General features: G+C 36.1%; 1 protein-coding gene across 9 annotated transcripts in view; it reads right to left on the bottom strand.

Annotated features, from left to right (window-relative positions):
- The window catches only part of STXBP5L (syntaxin binding protein 5 like), a 158,498-nt gene that overhangs the window by 32,739 nt on the left and 102,999 nt on the right, over positions 1–22,760 (bottom strand). For 2 of the 9 annotated variants that reach the window (XM_032447294.1, XM_032447299.1), the window contains exons 16-21: positions 21,073–21,245; positions 18,286–18,411; positions 16,984–17,135; positions 15,227–15,298; positions 8,588–8,653; positions 1,512–1,562 (exon numbers count right to left, since the gene is read on the bottom strand). In XM_032447294.1, the coding sequence (XP_032303185.1) occupies positions 1,512–1,562; positions 8,588–8,653; positions 15,227–15,298; positions 16,984–17,135; positions 18,286–18,411; positions 21,073–21,245 (640 nt within the window). The remainder of the gene's footprint in view (positions 1–1,511; positions 1,563–8,587; positions 8,654–15,226; positions 15,299–16,983; positions 17,136–18,285; positions 18,412–21,072; positions 21,246–22,760) is intronic. The other 7 variants (XM_015874608.2, XM_015874583.2, XM_015874624.2 and 4 more) reach the window with 5 other exon arrangements.

Consider the following 22,760-nt stretch of genomic DNA (forward strand, 5'->3'; position numbering starts at 1 on the left):
TTTTTCTTTTTTTTAAATAAAAATGCCTTCATTTTTTCTTAATATGGACAATGCTTACAATATTGTCCAGTAGGATTGTAAGAAAACTGTAGGTAAGGCATTTTATTTTCTCTGACATGTGAAAGTTATCTGTCTCAAGATAATGTACAGAATAGAATATTAATATTGATTTCTACAGTATACAGTAAACTACTCTAGAACTATTTAAATGCTCCATGTATTCACCTTCATTCATAATAACTGCCCACTTACTTAGTGGTAAAAGTAATTTTAAATGTCTATAGATGCCTGCATTACTCTTTTTACCCATATGGAGTATTAGTTTTATAATTTTCCACTCCATTTTTTGGATGTTTTCCTACAATCCTAGTTTCTCAAACATTGTTGTTAATGATCATTTCAACTTATTTCATCTGTACACTGTGATCTGCACAATCTGTACTTAATTTCCCAATGAGTCTGCAGCCTTTATTTACTTAATCTTTGTCAGGAGCTATTAGTGATTTTCTACATTCCTCAGTCATTTATAATGTTGAAGGCATATTTATTCCCCTAACTTTTGCCTTGGGGAACAGAGGTACATTGGTTTATACTTGCACAACATTCCCAGTGACAGAAATTAAGTTCAGTTGCATTTTGCAAGAATATCATCCAACTTCAGTTTCTATCTCTAAAGGGACATTTGGGGTAATGAGGCATTGGTACACATTTATTTTTCAGTCAACTTACATGAGAAACCTCCCATGAGAGCAAAACTAGAAAGGACTCCTTGACACTGAGAATATGAAAAATAATTATAAAAATGTTCGCATGAATCATACATTCTACCCCAAATGCCAGGAACGATTCTCCTTACACGCATATTTAAGAGGGCATGATCTGCCCCACATATTTTTATAAGGTTATGCAAGATCTTAAATTTTCATTTTAAGTTTCCAGGGGTGAAATTTCTGCTTTCATTTACAATAGGCATTTCTAGTGAAACATTAAAAAAGAACCAAGAAAAATGTTATGACTAATTGTGCACATAACAGTTGGCTGAGGTAAGTCATGAGACACAAATGACTGGTTTCTGATCTACTTCTCCAAAGCTCAAAAACCATAAAATACATACTTTCAACTGCCCTATTACTGCTGTGGCACAGAATTGGTACATCAAATAAAGAAAACAGACTAGCGCATGCAGTGACCGTTATAGGCAGAGATCAACATTGCTGACAATCAGTTATAATGGTTCACATGTGTCAGAGGTTCAGGAGCCACTTCATCAAAAAATATTACACACGTGGTGTGTAACAATTAGCAAAATGTATCCACATGAAATAAATGAATATTAAACAACCAAAATGCTGAGAGCTGCCAACAGAACTGTATGGGTTAATAGGTGGTTTTTAGAAAGCCTTTTCAAACACAGCCTCCAAGGTTATTGTGTTATCTATGGATCAGTTGGTAAAATGCCTTGCCAATGAATGTAAGGAAAGTTTAAAGCTGCTGGCTTTCGCCTACCGTACCAAGATCAGTCTTAAGATCTGTTGGCAGACTTAACTTTCTTGATCCTTTAACTGAAACAACAGAAAAAGGAGAAAGGCAGTTGTTAATAATTAACAAAGAAAAAGGAGCGAGGGAAAACAACATGCCACCTTCTGGTCAACATCATGCTGAAAGCTTGTAGCACACATATTTTTAAATCAGCACATAAAACAGAATAATGGTTTAAATATTGTCATGTACACCATTCAATGTAACTAGACAAAAAACTCATTGAAAAAACATTACTCCAGCTCTCAATAAACGAATGGTTCTATACATAGATTTGGCTGTGCGCTGCAATATCTTACCTTGAGATGACAAGAATGATTAAAAAAAAAAGGCAGATATTGCAAATGCTGGTTATACAGCATATCACAAATATTTAAACACCTGGAAATTAACTTATTTAAGAGGGCACAGTGAAATTATGAGTTCTGATGAGATCGTACTCAAGATATCATTTGAAAAAGAGAGGGCACATCGTGGTGGTAATGGAGACAAAACACAACATTGTATAGACTTACAGAAAAGAAGACATTGAACAGAAACGAAATACAGCAGCTTCAGGATAAAATGTACCATTATTCAGACATCAAAATATTGCACTCAGTTTGCTGAAGATTTAATTATCTGTTGTGTTTTGAATACAAATCAAAACTATTATTTTGCTTCTGTTCAAAAATGTTTTCATTTCCTTACACATGAGCACATTTTAAAACAATGAACACCAGAGAGCTGAAATGAAGCATGTCTTGTAGCAGTCAAAAAGTATTAAATTTGTTAAAAGAATGCCTTAAGAAATCTTTTATTGTTTACTCAGAAGACTTCATTTCCAATACGGCTCTTTTATTTTGTCTTCATTCAGTTTGTTCACATTGTTTTCTGCCTTCTGCCCTTTACCCATACTGTCTGTCATTGGTAGATAACAATGAAGTATTTAATAGCTAATTATTATATTTCTAAATAAAAATAAATTAAAAAAAACACAAGTCCCACATAGTAAGTATGACAGTGACAGGAACACTGGGACACAGGAATGTAAGGAACAAGTCCTCTGTAATTTCTATTTAATAAGCTTTTAGGTCAGAAGGATGCCCAGAACAGCCACTTACCATTTCAAGTCAACAGAGCCCCTGAAAGAATCTGGCAATGTCATAAACTACAGAACCTGCAATTCGGCAGATGAAAATATCATATGTCACCTAGGATTTTTTTTTGTTTGTCCCCTGGAGAAGAGTTGAGGAGCCTTTCTGACTCCTGAGCAACCTTTTGATATCAACAGAAGCCAATCCATTTCTGGGTGTCACTTTAACTGGATGCTTTAAAGCTACGCGAGGAAATCAGTTCGGATCAATCCAACACATAAGTAAACATTCCTAATGATACTATGTGGAAAATCTCTGATTTGGACACCAAGTGTTTGGCTTGTGTATCCATTTTAGGCACTAATACAAAAGCCAAGCAAATTTTCAGAAGAGCCTTTTCAAAGCATTCCATTCATCTGGAGAGCTGTAATATACTTTCACACCGAGAACAGAGGTTACTTCACAAAACCAGTGCCTTGCTATACAGGAAAAAAAATGCACTTGCAATACAATCTCCTTTTGTTTTCAGGAACTGACAACACCTTGCCCAACCAGCCTCCCCAAAAAGGATTTCTAATTCCTAGGGAAGGTCGCAAGGATCACAGTCTAAATCAGGCTGTTTTAAGAAGTATAAAACCTAACCACATTTAACATTAATGGAACCTCATTAGTGCTGTCATCATGAAGGCTTTGGGCTTAATAAACAGGTGATTTAAGGTGTTATATTTCAGTACTACAGCTATTCTTGTATAACAGAATTCTTTTTCACAAACTGTCTTTTTCTCAAAACTTTACAAAGCTATTTTCAAACTGTGTCATGTATGTATGAACTGGGAGATCGCAGAAATAGCTCCCAATTATCTGTGTGCAGGTTCACACAGGAGGTACAAAGGAAGTAAACCTTCTGATTCCCCTGAACTCAATTTGTGAGCTCCTGCAGCTGCTCCCAGACCAAAAAGGCATACTATACTGAATGCTGTAAACTAACAGGCAGAGGATGCTGTAAGGACTGTAGCTGGAAAAGAAAGGGAGCAAAAATCTGATGAGCTGGGCTATGGGCAGTGAGCTCAGGTCCTTCAAACGCTCAGGCTGCCTCTCATCAGTCATACTGCTCCCTGCTAATCTCTGACATATCCTTCCTTGAGAACTTAAGTAAGCATTAGTTTGTCTGATCAGAAACAACAGAAAAGTGATAAAATGTGCCCTATGCTCAGTCTAGGATCTCTTCAACAACTTCTAACTAATAAACATTCTTTTTAATGTAATGTAACTAAGTAGAAATGGTTACGTTGGAACTGTTACTTGTAATCATGTTTCAAGAAAAATTACACTGTTTTCACACACACAATGTTTTAAACTGCATGTATTCTTGTGCGCAAGCAATTTCCAAATGGAACCAAACCTCTTCATCTACTTTGTCATTACACAAAAGTTGAGAAGGAGTGACTATTAAAAACTTCATAGTATTATTCTTGAAACCAAGTTATATAAAAAGCAAGTAGTGTAGGAAAACAGGAAGTTGGCATGGTACGGGCCTCATCTGTTGATCAAGATAATAGCACTTGGAAGTCATAAGAACCAATAATCTTGCCTTAAGAACCTGTTCCAAAGCTCAAAGAAATCAGCTGTGAAGTCTTTACACAGCCTTCTCTAAGCATTATAGTCTTAAACAAACGTAGGCTGCTACAAAAGTAATGCCTCCTATTTATTTATATGGAAACTACAATGGATACAAAGAGCACAATAACAGTATTTGACAGAGAACATTCTCAGCTACAAAATACTCTTCTTGAATCTAGTTACCACTATCAGCAATGCTCTTTTGCCTGCAATGAGCATGTTGCTACTGCTGAAACACACAACCTACAGCCTCACTGTGTTGACATCCACTGTTTGGTCACTACAAACATTCAGCAAGAGTCAGCAAATGTCACTAGGTGCCATTTTTTCAGCATGGAAGAATTTGATTACACACCTTTGCTTCACACACACTCCCATGCTAGACACCATTTTGTCAGACTACCCCTCTGCTGCCATCTGTCACACAGCAACAAAATGCAATGGAAGTAGAGTTCAACCTCTACTGCCATACCACCAACATCTGACTCTGATGTTGTGGGCCAACATAAGAAAACAGAGATTTTACTTTCAAAATAGCCTCCCGGATATGAGCCACTAATATGCAGGTGATTTCTTAAGAACAAACACAAATACATTTTTGTTTCAAAACTCAGATTTCAGAAGTTGCTCTTCCAGACACAGACCAATTAAATTCTTTCTTTCTAATCCTTGAAATAAGTCTATATTGTGTAAGGTGGAACGGGCGATTATGTGAAATGGCCTCTCAAAGATATATCTACTTGTGCTCACTGTGTTCTCAGCTACATGTTGAAATGCAAAATGGCTAAAAGAAACAAGGAACAGTAAAACTGCATTTCTAAAAGCCCCTGAATAAGTCTTTTTTATTTGATGATAATAACAAAGCTCATGTTTATTCCGGTGGGTACTGTTTTGTAATACACTATACAGTAATCAACTCCAGCACTGGATAATCATTTACACTGTAAGGGCTTAAGAGGCCTCAGAGAGTTTTTAAAAATTGTATTTTAGAAACACTAAACCCCCTGAATCCATCATGGAATTAAGGGAGTACAAAGCCTTATCAATTGAACTGAAAATCGCAAATAACAATCAAAATGCTTGATGTTCTCCATTGAAAGAATATGGTATGCATGAGTAAGAACAAGGTATTCTGACGGTCCAAAAAAAGCTCATTTCCACTTTCGGTGATATGGTCTGAGATTTTTTTTAAAGCCAACCAGATACCACTACATGACATGTTGTACTGCATCATCGTGCACATGAAATACTTCATAAAGACAAGCGTTCCTCATTTTGCCACTTTTAGAAGTGTTACTCTGTACATATACTGTTATATTCGCTATATATTTACTTACAGTGGAAACTGCCACCTCTTAGATATTCACAAATAAGAAGAGCTTTAGAAATGGTCTGTTAACTCCTTGTCTTCCAGTACAGTATTGGAAATGCATTATTCAATGGTAATTTAACTAAAAGAAGATAACAGTGTTTAAGGAAGACCATTCTTTTCCTCTGTCTATCACACTTAACGTGAAAGGCTGATTATTTCCTCACTTGCTAGTGGTCCTGTATGGCAATGTGATCAATTTCATGTTCTAGACTGAAAAGTGTTATTTTTTCACTTTTCTCTGCAAAGCCACACTTTCCCAAATTGTACAGGAGGAAAACCTGAAAAGACAGCCTTATTGAACAGGTTTAAAGTATTGCCTAATGGAAGATGTTTGATTTGTTCTGAACTAGAAAACAGCCCTGCAAATACAATAAGGATTAATTTTCAGCATTATGTCTTTTGCTCAGTGCTCTAACGCTCACATCAGCAGTAGAACACAAATGTCTAATTTTGACTTGGCAGAATAGAGAAACAAAACTGAATTACTGGATGTGACACTGGCTCTTATCGCAGAACCTCAGTTAGAGGTTAAAATATCAACAAGTAGTAGGATGTTAGAGTCAACACAGGTTTTTCAGGAAAACAAAGATGGCCAGATAGCCCAGGTAGACTAAGCAATATTCAGGATCCAACCAAGATACGAAGAGGCAAGAGACTGTTTAAGTTCTTGAGAAAGCCTTCATCAGCACTGTTCTAGGGGCCCAGCTGGAAGTGAAATCAGACCAAGTTACTAACAGCACTCTCAGAAGTGAAATTGTTTGTATCTATACCAGCAATTAGAATGCTAGAGCGATCCTTCCTGAAGACTGCTTTGCACTTGAGTCAGTGCAGTGTAGTTCCCCATATTATTCCTGTTGTGATGGAACAAAGGATCAAGCTGCTCCCCTGTATGCCAGCAAGAGTATGGTGTTTGTCATGTAGACTATTGTCTTCCAGCTGTATATAATCTGTGTATGCACTGCACATACTCAAGGTCAGCAGCTAGCATGAGCTCCACTGACAATGAAGATCTGACTCTGATATGGCCTGCTAACTGTAGAGAATTGCAATAGATCAATCCTATCAGCTGGTGATGTAGCCTTTTCTGTTTTTGCTAACTTTCTGAAGGACTGAGTCTTAGTCTATCTTTAGCAGAGATACACGGTGGCTAGTTTTACAAAGACATTATGGGATTCTAAGAGTATAACACACTTCCATTACACTGTTTGCATACCACAAACTTAAAGATATCAAAAGCAAGACTGGAAGAAAAAAGGACCCTGTCAAGTGAATCCAATATCATACATATCAACCGGTTTTATCATATGATGGGAGAAATACTAGTCAGTGCAAAAACAATGTGGTTGTGAGGATGTGTGCAGAAGCACAAGGTAGTACTACTCCCAGATGCTTGGTGGTCACAGTTTTGAGGTTGGTTTCCCTAGATGTTTAGTCTGAATTTTATCCAGTTTTACAAGATGTGTGCTTAAAAAGTAATTAATGTCAGTCACGGTAAAAGTAATTTCTATAAACAGCAATTAATTTTGCAAAATTTTAAATATTCAAATATAGCTTGAAGAACTCAAAAGGCTAAAACAGGGAGCATTCGTAAGTTAGACATTTTTCCTTGCTGCATGCCCTCCAGAACTGAAAAGCAGAATTAACTGCAGAGCAAATTAATAAAATTGTGTATGAGTTTGGTATTATTGATCAATCACAGAGGGAAAAATCAATTTTAACTGCAGAAAACATCAGATGCTTTGGACTTCACTCATTACCATAAAAGTAATCACATGCACATACGTTTGCCACATCAGTAATCTCTTAGTTTTCAGTAAAAAAGGGAATTTGTACCCCGTTTCTGGAGAGAGGTCTGAAAGGATGGATCCCTGTGGCCCACAAAATAAATGGCCTAATTTTACTGTGTCATCACTTTAAAAAAAAAGCTCCTTATAACAAGTTTCTGAGCCAACCTTAAGAGTCGGAGCCCCTACAGCCTTATCAATTCTGTCTTAGCACTAAGATATCTCATGTCTGCAGCAATTGGGTTGCAACAAAAGGAAATGTACAATTGATTTTATTTTAGTTCTTCACGTGTCATATGAACATTTTTTTGGCTTTAGATTTTTGTAGGTTACTAAATACTCTGTTACGTTTGAGGTGACAGTGTCCCATTAGAACAAAATATGTGAAATAATAAAGGATTTGAATGGCACATTTCTGAGAAATTTTTCCCATAACTAAGGAAAGAAAGGTATCTACCAATATTTACCGGCCTAGAAGGTAAAGAACCGTGCTATGCACACCATAAACAAAATTAATGTATCAAAGCTACATGTGCTTATTTTCTATCACACATAAAAGTCAACTATTAGAAAACAGTTCTAAGCAACTAAGTTTAAGACACCAAACTCACATTAAAAGAGATCAGTGCAGACCAGGCACATGGCAGAAAAAGTCTCCAGGAATGTGCTGAACTCCACGTTCTGAAGGACTACAGGTAAGACTAGAAACCTTTGTAAATACTTAAATTTCAGGATTTCAGGGCAGGGTCAAAAAGGATAAACTAACAGTTTTAGTTTAAGGTTATGTTTCCACTGCAAGTTACAGCACTGAAGCACCAAGTGGTTCCTTTCAAACAATTTTATGTTTTGACACACAGTCATAGGGACTCCCTATTAAAATACAAAGCCTTTTAGTGAACAGAGAAACTATACTCTGACAAAAGTGATGAGTTCGTGTGAGATAAAAGGTATGCCCGTACTGTATCAGCTCCAGGGTTTACATACTCTTTGCTTCAAGATGCCCCACACACTAATAACTTTTCTTTAAATGAACAGATTTTGGACTTCATTGTACTACACAACAAGCACTTCTCCAGAAAATTCTTCTATTTGGATCTGCAATTATACACTTCACTTCTTAGGGATTAATGAAATACAGTGATGCATGACATGAATGGCTTATACAGACTGCAGGAAGAGAAGCCAATCACCTTTACCTGAAGTGGGAGACTTGCAACGCTCTAGCTCCAGGGAAACTGGACTGTCACTGAGTTCAGTCAGGCCTGAAAAAACGGAGTTAAAAAGTTAAGTTACAATCTAACAGGGCATGCTTCAGCTTTCTCGGTTGATGATATTCTGCACTTCAAAGTCATAGTGGAGAAAGGAACAGCGTGAAACGTGAGGGCAATACCTATTTCAGAATAACTGTGGTTATCAGGCTGTCCCTACAGAAATTTAGGTCTACTTCAAAAATCACACCTCTTGTTAACTCAGATTTGTTTTCCAAGTGCCTCAGGGTAGACAGAGTCACTATACTTTGTGAGTGAAATCAAGTAAATGTAGTTTAAAATTTAAATGTTTGTGATTCATAAGAAAATCAATCTTCCCTGTTCAAGAGATGTGGAATCAGCTCTACACTTTCATGTGCTGCAGAATGCACAGCAGAAACCATAAAATGGGGTGAGGGGACATGGGGAAGAAGGAAAAAAAGAGTGAATACTTGTAAAAGAAGAAAGCGAATAAAAGAGTATTATCACTACAATGCTAGAATCTTTTAGATGCACTGACAGAAGACTGCTCATTTTAAAGAGCACAGAGGTGATGGTATTTTCTGAATATAACAAGGAGTTTTTCAGACAAGACACCTTACATATCATTTTTAAAAAATTGTGAGGAACTCATCTGCAGCAGTCTACCACGGAGCAGAACAGCAAGTAATGTAATCCTAGCTTAAAGTGCTTAAGCATGAGCTTCTGTTTGTGATCAACCTAAAACCTATCTTTAGCACAGATTGGGCATGTCTGAGCTCTTGCTGTCCTTTACCATGGGCTGACCATTGAGTGTTTTTGTAAGGCATAGAAACATAAAATGGAATAATGAACACTGATTCCTTTCCAAATGCGGTACTGGAGATTCCTAAAACCTGACACTATGGCTATGATGTTATGATTAATGAAATCACTCTAAATTCCTTACAGTTACTCTTGGCTACAGTTATAATCATGGAACGACTTGAGCTGGAAGGGACCTCAAGGATCATTAACTTTCAACCCCCATTGCCAAATCCCAGGTAAGATTTTGCTTCTGATTATAAAGTAATTTTTTGGGAGTTTACAGAATCAGTGTTAGAGCTCAAGGTACACTGGTGCCACTGTCTTATGTAGGAAAAGCACCAAATCACACCACTGTTCTGAAAGAAAAAGAACATCCACTTTGAGAAGACCACAATCTCTGTATGTTTGGCAAAAGTTTAAAAAGCATTTGATATTATGGCATTTTAGAATGATGAACATGAACTTTTATACAGATAGCTTTTAATTTTAGTGTGGGGACTTATGTGTCCTTCAAAAGCATGCTTAGTCTTGAATGCTTAGATTTGCTTAAGTACTATTACTTGCAAATCTTCCCCTGGAATCAATCTTCCTTGCTTAGAAACACCGAGTTCTACTTATCATCTGCCTATCTATCCAAAGTTTTTTTTTAACCTTGTTGAATTAACAATAGAGTCTTAAAATCATCTGAGTTAGAAGGAACCTTTAAAGGTCACCTAGTCCAGCTCCCCTGCTATGAACAGGGACATTTACTACTAGTTCAGGTTGCTCAAAATCACTGGACCAGAAACACTGATAGTACAAAGAAGTGCAGTTCTAATAATGTGATACAGTTGGGATTCTTTTAACTTTTTGTACTTTTTAGTACATAATGTCAAAATGGGAAGGAAGGATGGAAAAACTGAGAAGAACTAACTTTTTGTCTCCTAACTAATGCTTCATGACAAAGCAGTAAAAATCTGAATTCATCTCTTTGCCTTCCTTTTTTGTCAAATGGCCTTCTTTCTCTGGGACACAAACCACTTTCTCCTCCCAGCCATTTTCTACCTGCCATTTTGCCTAACCAGGAAAGAAAATCTTAGGACTCTGTAATCTCTAAACTCATGTAAGCTAAGAGAGAAGATGAAGATGTTACAACACGTTGCATAATCTGTAATCATTCACTGAAAGGAATAAACACGTGTCTCAATTTTTATTGCTCTTTGATCCCATTAAACATTGGAGATTCTCTTGAGATAAGAAAGCTCTCCTTTGTACTAGTGCTTATTTTCTAATTCCCTTTTTAAGGAAACCATTTCAATAATTTCTCATATGTATTTCCATTCTTGATGATCCTTGAGAGGCTACAACACCTACTGATGTTGTATTAAGAAACACTTTCACTTCCTGCTTTTAAGTTCTCTAGGGCCAATCTCTGTCCCAAGATATTTTTGCTAAAATCAGCAAATTTTGAGTCCGACTACAGTAAGAAGAACATGGCAGGAAACTAAATGTAAGTTACTGATTTTGGGAATTGAAACAGACACCTGTCAGAAGATGCAAATTATTTTGCTTCAAAGAAATTATAAACATAAAAACCTGCAATACATTACACCTTCTGAGGCATACAGTAGTTTTAAAGACAACTCATGGATACTTTTCAAAGTTTATTGTGATTTCCATTTTTCTTTATCAAAGAAACAAAAATTTTATTAAGGGACTGAAAACATAATGTCTACATACAGAATAACAGCTTCTTTGAAATAATAGTAATTTAAAATAATTTTATAATTTGAATCTCTGATTATATGATTCAGACTTCCAATTTACTGAAGGCATCCAAGCCACCAAATTTTTTGTTATAATTTAATAAACTGTAAACAAATTCTCATAAATATTCACAAACTGATAAGTAAGCTCGGTATCATTTTAATTCATAAGTCTCTACACTGAATTATCATGCTGTTTCTTTTATATTTAAATATAATGCATTCTTTGGAAAAGGCAGCTTGTTCAGAGCATGGATGCTAACTTTAAACTCAACCTAGATTAGCTTCTGCTATGTTGACAGGTGTCACTTTAAGTGTTAATTACTGATAAGTAATGACTCATAACGCAGTGTTCTGTGTCTTCCTTTAGCAACAAGGTTACTTCTGCTCTCATTCTCTCAAAGGGCAGGCCTGAAGGAGGAAAAGATATTTCTCAGTGAAAACTATGAATTCTGAAGACTATTTTTCAACGAATAAGCACAATTTTAACCTGCTGCCTCTTTGGATTCCTCATGAAGACTATTTTCTTGTTTTACTGACAGATGATATGAATTTCTATTGATGGCATGAACTTCTACTAGGAGATCAAACTGATTTATTAAGTTTGTAGTTTTATGTTCCGCTGCAGGTACAATCGCTCTAGATACATGAAATATATTCATTTTAATATAAAAATAGACGCTATCTACTCCTGGGCAAAAACACATACAACTTAATTTTGACTGGTTAAGGAAAAAAAGCCAACGTTCCTCCACCGTAGTTCAGCACCACTATTTTGGCATGTAGTCTTGCTACAAGTGAAGACAGCTGCCAGCAGATGTTAAAAAAAAGAAAGAATGGAGCCACCAAACACAAGAAGTGTTTACATTTCCAGCCTCTCTCATTACAATATATCTAGAATCTACTACATTTCCTTTGCTGCCTTTTCAAACCTTGCTTCTCCCTTCCCATTTCCACCTCCCAACCCACTGAAAGTGCTGCCTTAAGGCTCTAAGTTCATTCTGGGCCCTTTTGAGTTTGCTTCACACAAGTATAGTCCACCCATATCAAGTTCTCAACAGATGATTGGCTCCATTTTGTAACAATTCCATCACTGAGCTTCATATATCAGATGACCTTGTCATTGTTGATCATGTCTTTCCCTTGGCAAATCTCTTATCTTCAGAACATTGCCTCTTTCCCCTGCTTCATGTTTTTTTCCACTCCTTCAGTTGAAAGACACCTCAGACTGAAACATCAACCCTTTATCTCTCCAGGGTCATCTCGTGTTACCCTAAGGATACACAAACACACCTCTTCTTTGTTTAACATCTACTCATCTTCAAGTAGAATTCCCATCTTTCTAAACTTTACTCACCAGTGTCCAGAACTACTTAATACTGCTAGTATAATCTTTTTTTCTTTTTCCTTTTTTTTTTTCTTTTTTCCTTTCTTTCCTGAAATCTTCTCTCTCATTGCTACTTCAAAATAATAAACAGTACCATTCTCTTGCCTGACACTTTAACCCATAGTACTGCTTCCTTTCTTGGAATATAAAGCTAATTCTGGATACAGAGACTGGGTGCAAAATCAAACCATTTCTTGCAGAAAATTACCTTCAAAATGACTAACAAAAGTATACTGCTCATTGATAATCTGTCCTTGTTTCAGCTAGGACAGAGCTGATTATCTTCAGAGTGTCTGATGTAATGCCATTTTGGCTTTGGGAAAAAACAAGGTTGATAATGTTTCAGTTGTTGCTGAGCAGTGCTGTACAGAGCCAAGGATGTTTCAGTTTTTCAGCTTCTCATGCTGTCCTGCCAGCAAGGGGACTGGGGGCACAAGGAGCTGGGAGGGAACAGAACCAGGAGAGCTCACCTAACCTGGCTGAAGGGATATTCCATACCACATGACTACACGTGAAAATAAACTATAAAACTGAGGGGAGTTGTTGGAGGTGGTAGCAGCTGCTTGGGGATTGGCTGGGCATCGGTCAGAAGGCAGCAAGCAATTGTTTCGCACATCACTTGTTTTGCATACATATTATCATGCTTGTTATTTCTTTTTTTCCATCTTACTAAATATTTTTTATCTCAGCCTATGAGTTCTGCTTTTTCCCTGATTCTCCCTCCCATTCCATTCTGATGTGGTCAAGAGAGCAAATGTCTGTAAGGTGTTTATCTGCTTACTGGGTTAAACCACAACACAATCTTTTCTTTGGCTTCAGTGAATACTAGCCTGATTTTCTCAAACTGACCTTCATGAAATTATCTTCCTAGCTCATTACTTTAATTGAATCAACTCCTGATATGCCTTCCCATTAACTTCAATTTTCATTCATATAATCCTCAATACTGTAGACCTGCTGCCTATATTATCACAGCTATTCCTATTCCTGCTTTTACCTTGATAGTATAAGTTTTGAGCAGTTTCTTTTCCTATTATTGACCCTTACAAGGATAAGCTAGTGAACATAATCCTAAATCCACCCTCAATAACACGCTTAAAACTACTATCTCTCATAAAAGTAGCAAAACTCAACTTGAGAGTTGGAGATATTCTTAACTTCTGCTCACTAGCTAAGAACCTTTATACTCAATAGCACATTCTTGCCATGTTCTTGGTCTTAATCACCTGATAGATGCACCAGACAATCAGTGCATATTCCTACATATGTATCAAATGACAGAGGCAAAACAAAACACTTTTTGAGGAAAGAGAGTTAATAGTGCTTATGAACAAGAGTCAAAATCACAGACTTCAGCTATGCAGTATACAGAAAGCTTTTATGGCTGAATGTAGAAACAAGATTAGAAATATTCAGCTCTTAAAACCTGTGGACAAACATGTTGGACTTACTGGTCCTTTCTGGTCTTAGACTTCACTAATATTTTTGTAGGGGTTTCTGTTGTTGTTTTTGTGGAAACTCATAAACCTTTGACTGCTGTTTGTCCCTTGAGTTCTAATAGACTTGTAATTAGAAAGACTGACCATTAAAATATAAAACATTTCAAACCAGACCTTTTCATGGGCTGCTAGATTTCTAACTGACCTTCTAACTAAATAGACTACTTCTTATGAAGTACTATCACACTAAATCACAGAAATTAGTTGCTAAATAATCTATCTGGAGAGATGAAATGTAATTTCTTTAGAGAGCTTACAAATGTACTTCAACAGCCATACAGTTCTGTATTTACACCAAAAGCTAAAACAATTGTCACCCCTTTCTTCATCTTGCCTGCACTGAGTATTCAATGTAAAACTGCCCATCCAGTTGTTCTGCAAAGAACACTTTAAAAAGAGATGAATAAGAGGCATCCTGGAGACCTAATTACATATAAGCACTACAGTTAATTATGATACATACAGCTTGTTGGTTTAACAGTCATTTTTGCAAAATTAATTGCAGCTTTGTTCATCACATTGTGCAGTGATGAATGCTAATATTTAAATTACATATCACTATAGTTCCAAATTTTAAAAAATAAAAAACATTCATTTTCATAACTCTTTGATGTATGTATTTTTATACCCACTTTATATTCCCCATTAAAGATCAGAGCCACGGGATGGCTCCCCAAAGCCAAATATTCAAGTACCAAACCAAGATTAAAATTTAAAATGCCATAGCATGCAACCCAATTGGCAGATTTTTAAACCGCATTGCTCTTCTGAGAATAGGGAAGAATTAATTAAAAAGTATAACCAGGCAGTGCCATTGCAAAACAAGAAATGCTTCATATAAGTAGGTGTACACTGAAATGAAAACAAAAACAAAGGAAAATACTCTCATCAAGACCATAGCATTATTGAAAATTCATTTCTAAGGCCAGATTTGTCCCATATTAGTCAATGAGGCTTCGTCATTGATCATTTTGGAAGAGAAAAACAGATCTGAAATATCTGTGTAACAGAGAAAATTGTCAAAATGAGGCATGGTTGACATTACAAAATGTAATAAATTGCATGCATGCTGAATGTNTAAGAAACACATTACAAAGCACAAACACATGGGTTGAAGTCAGGCATAGTCTGATCATGATAACTCTATTTGCCTAACCTTTATAGAACTTACTCTGATAGGAAGTACGGATCCGTTTCGTTAAATCTGGATAAAAGTTAGACAGGCCACGCATGCAAAAGTTGTCTTTGGAACATGCCAGTACATCAGCATCAGCAGCAGGCAGAGGAAAGAGAGAAAAAACAGTCTAAAGTGAAAGGAAGTGATATCCATAACCAGCATCTAGAACAGCCAAGGTGAAGAAATTTCAGCAGATGCTTACCTTCCAATTGGGAGATATAACAATAAAAATAACCAAAAAAGTAACGGATGTAGGATGGATGGTGAGAAAGCAGCTGAGGATCATTTTTCAGATGCATAGTTTCTATGACCAATCTAGAAGAGCATATTCTTTCTTGGCAGTCACCCAGAATATACCCAGTAGACACCATTCTAGCAGCACAACTGGAATACTGCCTTAAAGGAGGAGCCAAGATTGTCCCTGACACATTGAAATCCTGCATGGTGCAATGCTGATAATAACTGTTTTCACAACAGTTACCCTCTATTTTCTGTACACAGCTCTGCATCACGTTGCCTATGTTTGGCTGCCCAAATTACACTGGGAAATGCTGTAAGCTTAACTGAACCAGAGAGGAAAGCTGAAGATAGCTTAAAGCTGCTTGTCTCCTCTTTCCTCCACTATTCCAAATTTACATTCTTAGCACTTGGCACAATGTGAACTAAGCTTGCAATGCTTACATGCCTAGAATGTGAGATAAGTGGTCTTTCAGGGATGGAAGTAGGCCTGAAGACTTACTTTTTATTCTCCAAATATTTCTTTTTATTAAAAATACAATCATACTGAAAACAAACAAACAAAAAAATTATATTGACTCAGTGGAGAAATAGGATTTAATGATTTAATGCAGGATCTGCTGATGCCATACAATCACTGTAATCTCCTGCCTTTATGATTTCATATGTATAGTTATATATATATATATATATATATATATATGCATATGTATATATATATATAAATAGAAAGAGTCAACATTTCCAAACAGATTTTAAAACCTAATTCTAAATTTCTGCAGCTACATAAATTATATTTTATAACTGTCTCTGACTCGAGTATGTTATTATGGAATATGCAGAGCTAAATGGTTTTGTTTTTTCCCCTCATACAAGTTAATTTTTTAGACAATCAAAAACATCTGGCAAAATTTAATTGCAGTGATGAACTGATGTTTCTAATATTTAATGCATAATAATAAGTATGAATTACAAATGTGATCCTCTTGGCATCAAATTTAAGACGTGGTACAGGTGGATCTAGTAAATTTATATTAGGAGCAAACAAAGTGGCTGATTGGAGCTAGTTTTGCTATCAACATAGCACATACCCAGTTATTATGTTATTTCCCAATCACGACTACCTTTTCAATTAACAACAAATAACACTTAGCAGAAAGAACAATCAAGTCTTGGATATCATAGGGAATTTACTGAAAACAGGAAGAAAATAGCAGACAAAGATTACACTCGAAGACTACACTTCAAGAGACTGCCAGAGAAGCAGTTTACTTCTCTACTTGTGATCTTTAGAGACTCAGAGAAGGGAATTACTTGCTGACTTTCATCCCAAAATAATAAACTTCCTGAAACTTTTTGCTTCTGAGAAAAAGTATCAGTACTTAAAGTGCATCAGGTTTCTTCTGTCCATTGGCTGGCAGATAGTCATGCATGTCAAAAGCACTATAAAAAGCCACAGGCAAAAAAAATGTCAACGAATCTCAAGCTCATAACCACAATATTTTAATTCCTACCTGCAGCAAACTGTTTGCTTTTGCGAGGTGAACGGGGCTGGCGCTGGTATGGATCACTTGATCCGTACAATTCGAGGGTTCCCATGCTCAGTAGTACGGTCTTTTGCATGAAGTCCACAACAGCCAAGCCATTGCAGTTTCCAAATGCCACTCTGAGAAAAAGAAGAAGAAAAGTTCCTCAGATATATGAGTAATATAATTATTATTATATGAGTAATATATATTATAATATATAAGTAATGCAAAAAATAATTAGTATTATGAATTCTGCAGCAACATTTTCTTCAGAAACGACTCAAAGCTTACTTTCTGTAATTACAGATCTGTAATCCTGAATTGATAAAATTGTGTCCTGAAACATGATAACTGGCATTCCAGAAGGCAGACTATTGCCTTTAACCTTCTGTGCAGAATGCATTGCAATAATGCAAAACCCTACAGTTTACACAAGTAACGCATGAACTCTAGAACAGTAGACCAAAAGGTTATGGAGTTCATAAACAGAAACAATTTAGAAACCCAGGCCAAAGAATTAACAAAACAAACTTCAAACACAACATCTTTGCACAAATATATGCAGACAAATGTAATTGTCTCTGAATTGTCAGCTGACTTACAGAATATTGGTGGGAGTCAGACACCTAACACTCATTAAGGTTCATGTATTTTATCCCTTCAGCAGAGCTAATCTAATCAATGTATCTGGGCAATCCTCAATAAGAAAATACATTAAAAAATTGCAATTAAATGGAGTTCAAAGAAGAGATCTATGCAGACATGCTCACCTGCAGTTCCATACAGAATTTAGTATTGGGAGGTTCTTTGTTCACATTTCAATTTCAGATCTCTGCTGCTCTTGCTAGCAGAGATTAGCACACACATAAAAAAAGCTGTTCTTACAAGACAATTTCCAATAAAAATAGGATATAATGACATTTAATACACAATCACCGTGTTTTATAAAATGTACTTCAGTGATTCTTTCACAATAACTTCTAAAATTTCAGATTTGAAAGGTAATTGGACTTAACTTGAAAGAAGGGACAGAATGACGCAAAGCAATTCAAGTCCATTAAACAGGAATAGTATAAAAATAATAGCAAAAATTACAGTTTAACATCTCATATGACACTCATCATGTAAACTCAAATAATTTTTACCCAATGGTCAGGATTTCAGCAGCTTCTGATTATTTTTACTCTGACTTCAAATACCTTTAGGGAACTTCAAAATTTCGCTGGAAAGTACAAGATTTAGTGCAACAAACAATAAATCAATGTACCTTCATTTTGAGTTACTTACAGTCCATAAGCAGAGTTTACAGCAAGACTGGTAATCTGTTGTGGAGGCTCACCATCCACCCACACCAACTGAATAACAAGATCTGCTTGGTATCCAGGAGGCATTCGCACAGGTCGAGTCTTAACACTAAGAAGAGGTGCAAAATAAAAACAAATAAACAGATTGAGCCATGAAAAACAAATGTCTCCCTGAGAAAATATTAATGGAACAGAATCCATTACTAAGACCACAGCAGTATGCACAATTGAAGCATATTGTGCATATATCCGCACACTGAGACTAGGCTTTCCAATCAGAACATGGATAATTTGAAAGAACTCCAGGCTTTGACCTTAATTTCTGCTGTAGAAATAAATCTGAAAATTTCAACATTCCCTAAATGATAAACTCTGGAGAATCATAGATGTCATAGAGAATCATAGAGAATATGTAAGTGAGGTTAACAATTGAGGTTAATAAAAACAATTTTTGCTTAACAATTTTGCTTTTGTTCTCTTTTTCCCAAGTATTTTCTTGTACCATGCCAAAGAATCACAGAATAATTAAGAGTGGAAAAGACAACTAAGATCATTGAGTTCAACCATCAACCCATCACCCAAGCCCACTAAGCCATGCCCCTCAGTGTCACATTTACACAGTTCTTGAAAATCTCCAGAGACAGTGACTCCATCACCTCCCTGGGCAGCCTGTTCCAATACCTCACTACTCTTGAGAATAAATTTTTCCTAATACCCAACGTGAATCTCCCCTGGCGCAATCTGAAGCCGATACCTTTCATCCTATCACTAGTTACTCGGGAGAAATGTTGATCCCCACTTTGCTACAATTTCCTTTCAGGTAGTTATAGAATGATAAGGTCTCCCACAAACCTCCTCTTCTCCACACTAAACAATCCAATTTCCTTCAGCCACTCCTCACAAGACTTGTGTTCCAGACCCTTCACCAGCTTCATTGCTTTGTACATTTAAAAACTGGCATGAATAATCAACTCAGATGGAAAAGCTGAATGTTTTCCTCTGAAAAATCTCAAACATGACATTTCTGTGTTGTTGGAACTATCTTGTTCTGAAGTACAGCAAGAATAGGTAGATGAAGCATCTTTATTGTGTATCCAAAACTTCTGGATTTGACAATTCTATTTATCTGTCTAGTGCAAACAATTATTATTTTCTTCTTAGGAGTATAATTACCTCATACATGACCTAGCCATTTTGAATGACTGCTTCCTACATAAAATCTGATATAAATATTAACACCCTTTCATATTCTATTATGACAATTTCAGTGACTTGCACAGCACACAGCAAAGGTGTAAGAACTGAATACTTTTGTAAGTCTATTTATGTTCTTGACTGGTAGAATTTACTTGATGATGCACTGATAGAAGACACTATGCAAGAACAGCAATTCTTTGAGATGCGTTAACTATAAATACTGAGAGTGTACATATTACACATCTTATTTATTATAGGGTAGGCTATCACATATAATCTTATATCTATGTGATAAAAAGAAACACTGAGTATCAAAAGAGGAAGGAGTGTAGCTAGCCAATATACACATAGACAACACAGACAGAAAAACTGCAGTTATTGGCAAATAATTATTTCTGCTGTATGTGCTTCTCTACATATAGTACTGCTGTAAATAACCTAAGCAATATTGGATTGTAGAGGTGAGATCTTTGCTGACTGGTTATGCAGAGTATCTTCTGAACATGACCATGATGGGACCCGGCAAGCTTTTCAAGCATTCCTGGTCCACACACCTGACATGGTGTTAGATTAGACTGGAAAAAAAAAAAAAGCCACAAATTTTTACTGTAGTGAGTGACTGACTGCAATGAGGCTGTTGGAACTGGCTGTGTCTGAGATTTCCTAAATAACTTATCTCTGCCTCTTCTATTGATTTTAATGGTTCACATTAATGATTAAACATATGTCTGAGATTCAATTGCTAACTGAATGAGGAAGACAGACGTACAGGAAAACAAAAACTATTGTCAATTATGCATGGATGATGCCACAATGTTGCTTTTAAACGTTAATGCTATTTCAGGAGCAGAACTGATGAAAATATCTGCAAATCAGACAATGTTCTTTTAAACTGCTTTTGAAGTAATTGAGATTTAAAATATTTAACAATAATTAAACTGAATTAATAATTAATTCACTAAATGAGAGCAATCTTTATCAGCTGTGCACTGTAATTCTTTAGAAATTCTGATTTATGGAGTTTTGTATGGAATTGTGTTCTGAAACCCTAAACCTATAATTTATCTGCATAAGAATATATTAATTTACTCCAAACAGTAGCAGTGTGTACTAAACATTTAAGGTTCTCTTGTGAGCATGAACACGGTTTCCTTTCCTTATGTATAATAAGATGCATATACTTCTTTCATAGATTATTATTTTAGTGGCATACTTATTAATCAAGGAGCTTTAAGTATTTTTGTGAAGTAAAAAAAAAAAAAGTGACCTATTCTGTGGTACCTGTGTTTCATTAAAAACTGGATGTGAGATGAAGAATTACTCATAGATCATACTGGAAAATTAGTTAAACCTTCACTGCAACAGTTTATCTTCATCATAACTTACTTTCAGCCTATTAAATTCCTTGATAATTACACTGCCTTAATTCTTTTGTTTGTTCCTTATTCTGGTTCATTTTAGTTGTGTCACATAATATAATTAACGTTCTTTTCTTGCTGGTTGACAGATCATTAGAACTCCTGATAAGGCTGCTTGCCAGAAAGATAAAAGCTTTGAACAATGGCAGACTTACCTAAGACATGGGATACTGTCCTTCATCATTCCTTCGCATGCTACGGTGTTGGTACTACCTGAAAGGCTCTTTAAAGAAGGAAGCTGGGAGGAGGCATCTGGAAATTGAGGAATTATTTCCGGTTCAGGAGTAATGATATCTTCTACTTCATACTGAAGTCGTACCTCTAGTGACTTAAATAAATAAAAAGCTGTCACAATTTAACAAGAAAGCTGCTGAAAATTGTATTACTTTTCAATAAAAATCAGAAAATCTTCCCCTGAAGATTGAAGAAAAAAAAAACAAAAAAAAAAACCCAAACCCAAATATATCATAATCATCTACAATTAAAGAATACAGTCTTTCCTTTTTTTTAAAATACAGCCTAACAGTAGAATTGCATAGGAACTTGTCATTTACCCTACACTGATGGAAAAATAATTAAATATATTCTTGCAGTACTGACTTTGTTCCAAGCATTTTATCATAAGTAAAAGAATGCAGTATTCCAGAATTTAGTATGAAAAGAGGTGTTAATTACTCACTCTCAAGTAAACAACATTTTAGCATAAGAAAGTTATTGTTCAGAGTTGATGACATGAAAATTTTCTGCTTATTTTTCACTACCGTGTGCCTAAGCCAAATGATTAAAAGAATCACCATCAGCTTCCTCTCTATTGCAACTACAACACCATTTCTAAAAGACAACTTTAAGCCAGTATGCAGAAGTTCAACAAAATGGGCAGTACTGATCAATGAACTCCATCTGTCCTCATGTGAGGTCAGGAGCACAGAGTTCCATATTCTTTAAACATGAGTTTGGCAGATTCTAGAATGCATCTACACCACTTATCTTTCACTTTCCTTCTGGATCCCCTCAGACTGGAAAAGGAGACCAATGAAGTTCAGCCATGCTTCCACTCTTTCCACTAATAGAGGAAACCTTAACTGAAGGATTTCCAAAACAAACGGGAAACCGAAAAGGAAGTTCAACTCTATAAGTGATCATCTCAGAATATCATGATAAACACTGGACAATTCTTTCTACTTCATGAATTATCCAAGGAGAACTTTGTGTTGAAAATAATTAAGAACAAGGAAATTCCCTCAAGGAGAGTATGTCTTGGGAATGTTAGCTGGACAGTAATATCAGTGCTGGTTCCTTGAAGTAGTCATCCACCATTGAAAATGTAGACCCTGCAGCCTACTCAGACAATGGTCTCTCACTGAGACATCATCTTCACCAAAATAAAGATGGATGCATTAAGTGGGTGGTGCGTTTCAGCAGTGGTGACAGCAACATGAAAGACAAGCCATGCCCTGCTGTCACACCACAAAATTAAGACCATCTCAATCAGCTCAGCCACATGAACTGTCAGATTACTACCCAGGAGACTGTTTACTAAGTGGAATATTGGCTTCAACACATTGGAAATGACAATGGCAATGCTAGAATATTGCAAAGTTTGTGCCAGCTGGGCCCCATGAATGCTCACACAGTAACAGAGAGAATGCTATATTCCAGTTTGTCAGGACCTACTAAACCAATAGGAGGCTGCAAGTGAGAGTTTCTTGGATCGCACTGTCACTGGTGATGATGAGGCATAGTGACACCACTACAAGCTGGTGTCTAAATGGCACTCCATGGAGTGAGAATATGAGAATTCCCCTGGCAGCCCTCAATAGGTAAAGAGATATGCACTGTCTTC

The sequence above is a fragment of the Coturnix japonica genome, chromosome 1 (assembly GCF_001577835.2).
Source record: "Coturnix japonica isolate 7356 chromosome 1, Coturnix japonica 2.1, whole genome shotgun sequence".
Classification (NCBI taxonomy): Eukaryota; Metazoa; Chordata; class Aves; order Galliformes; family Phasianidae; genus Coturnix; species Coturnix japonica.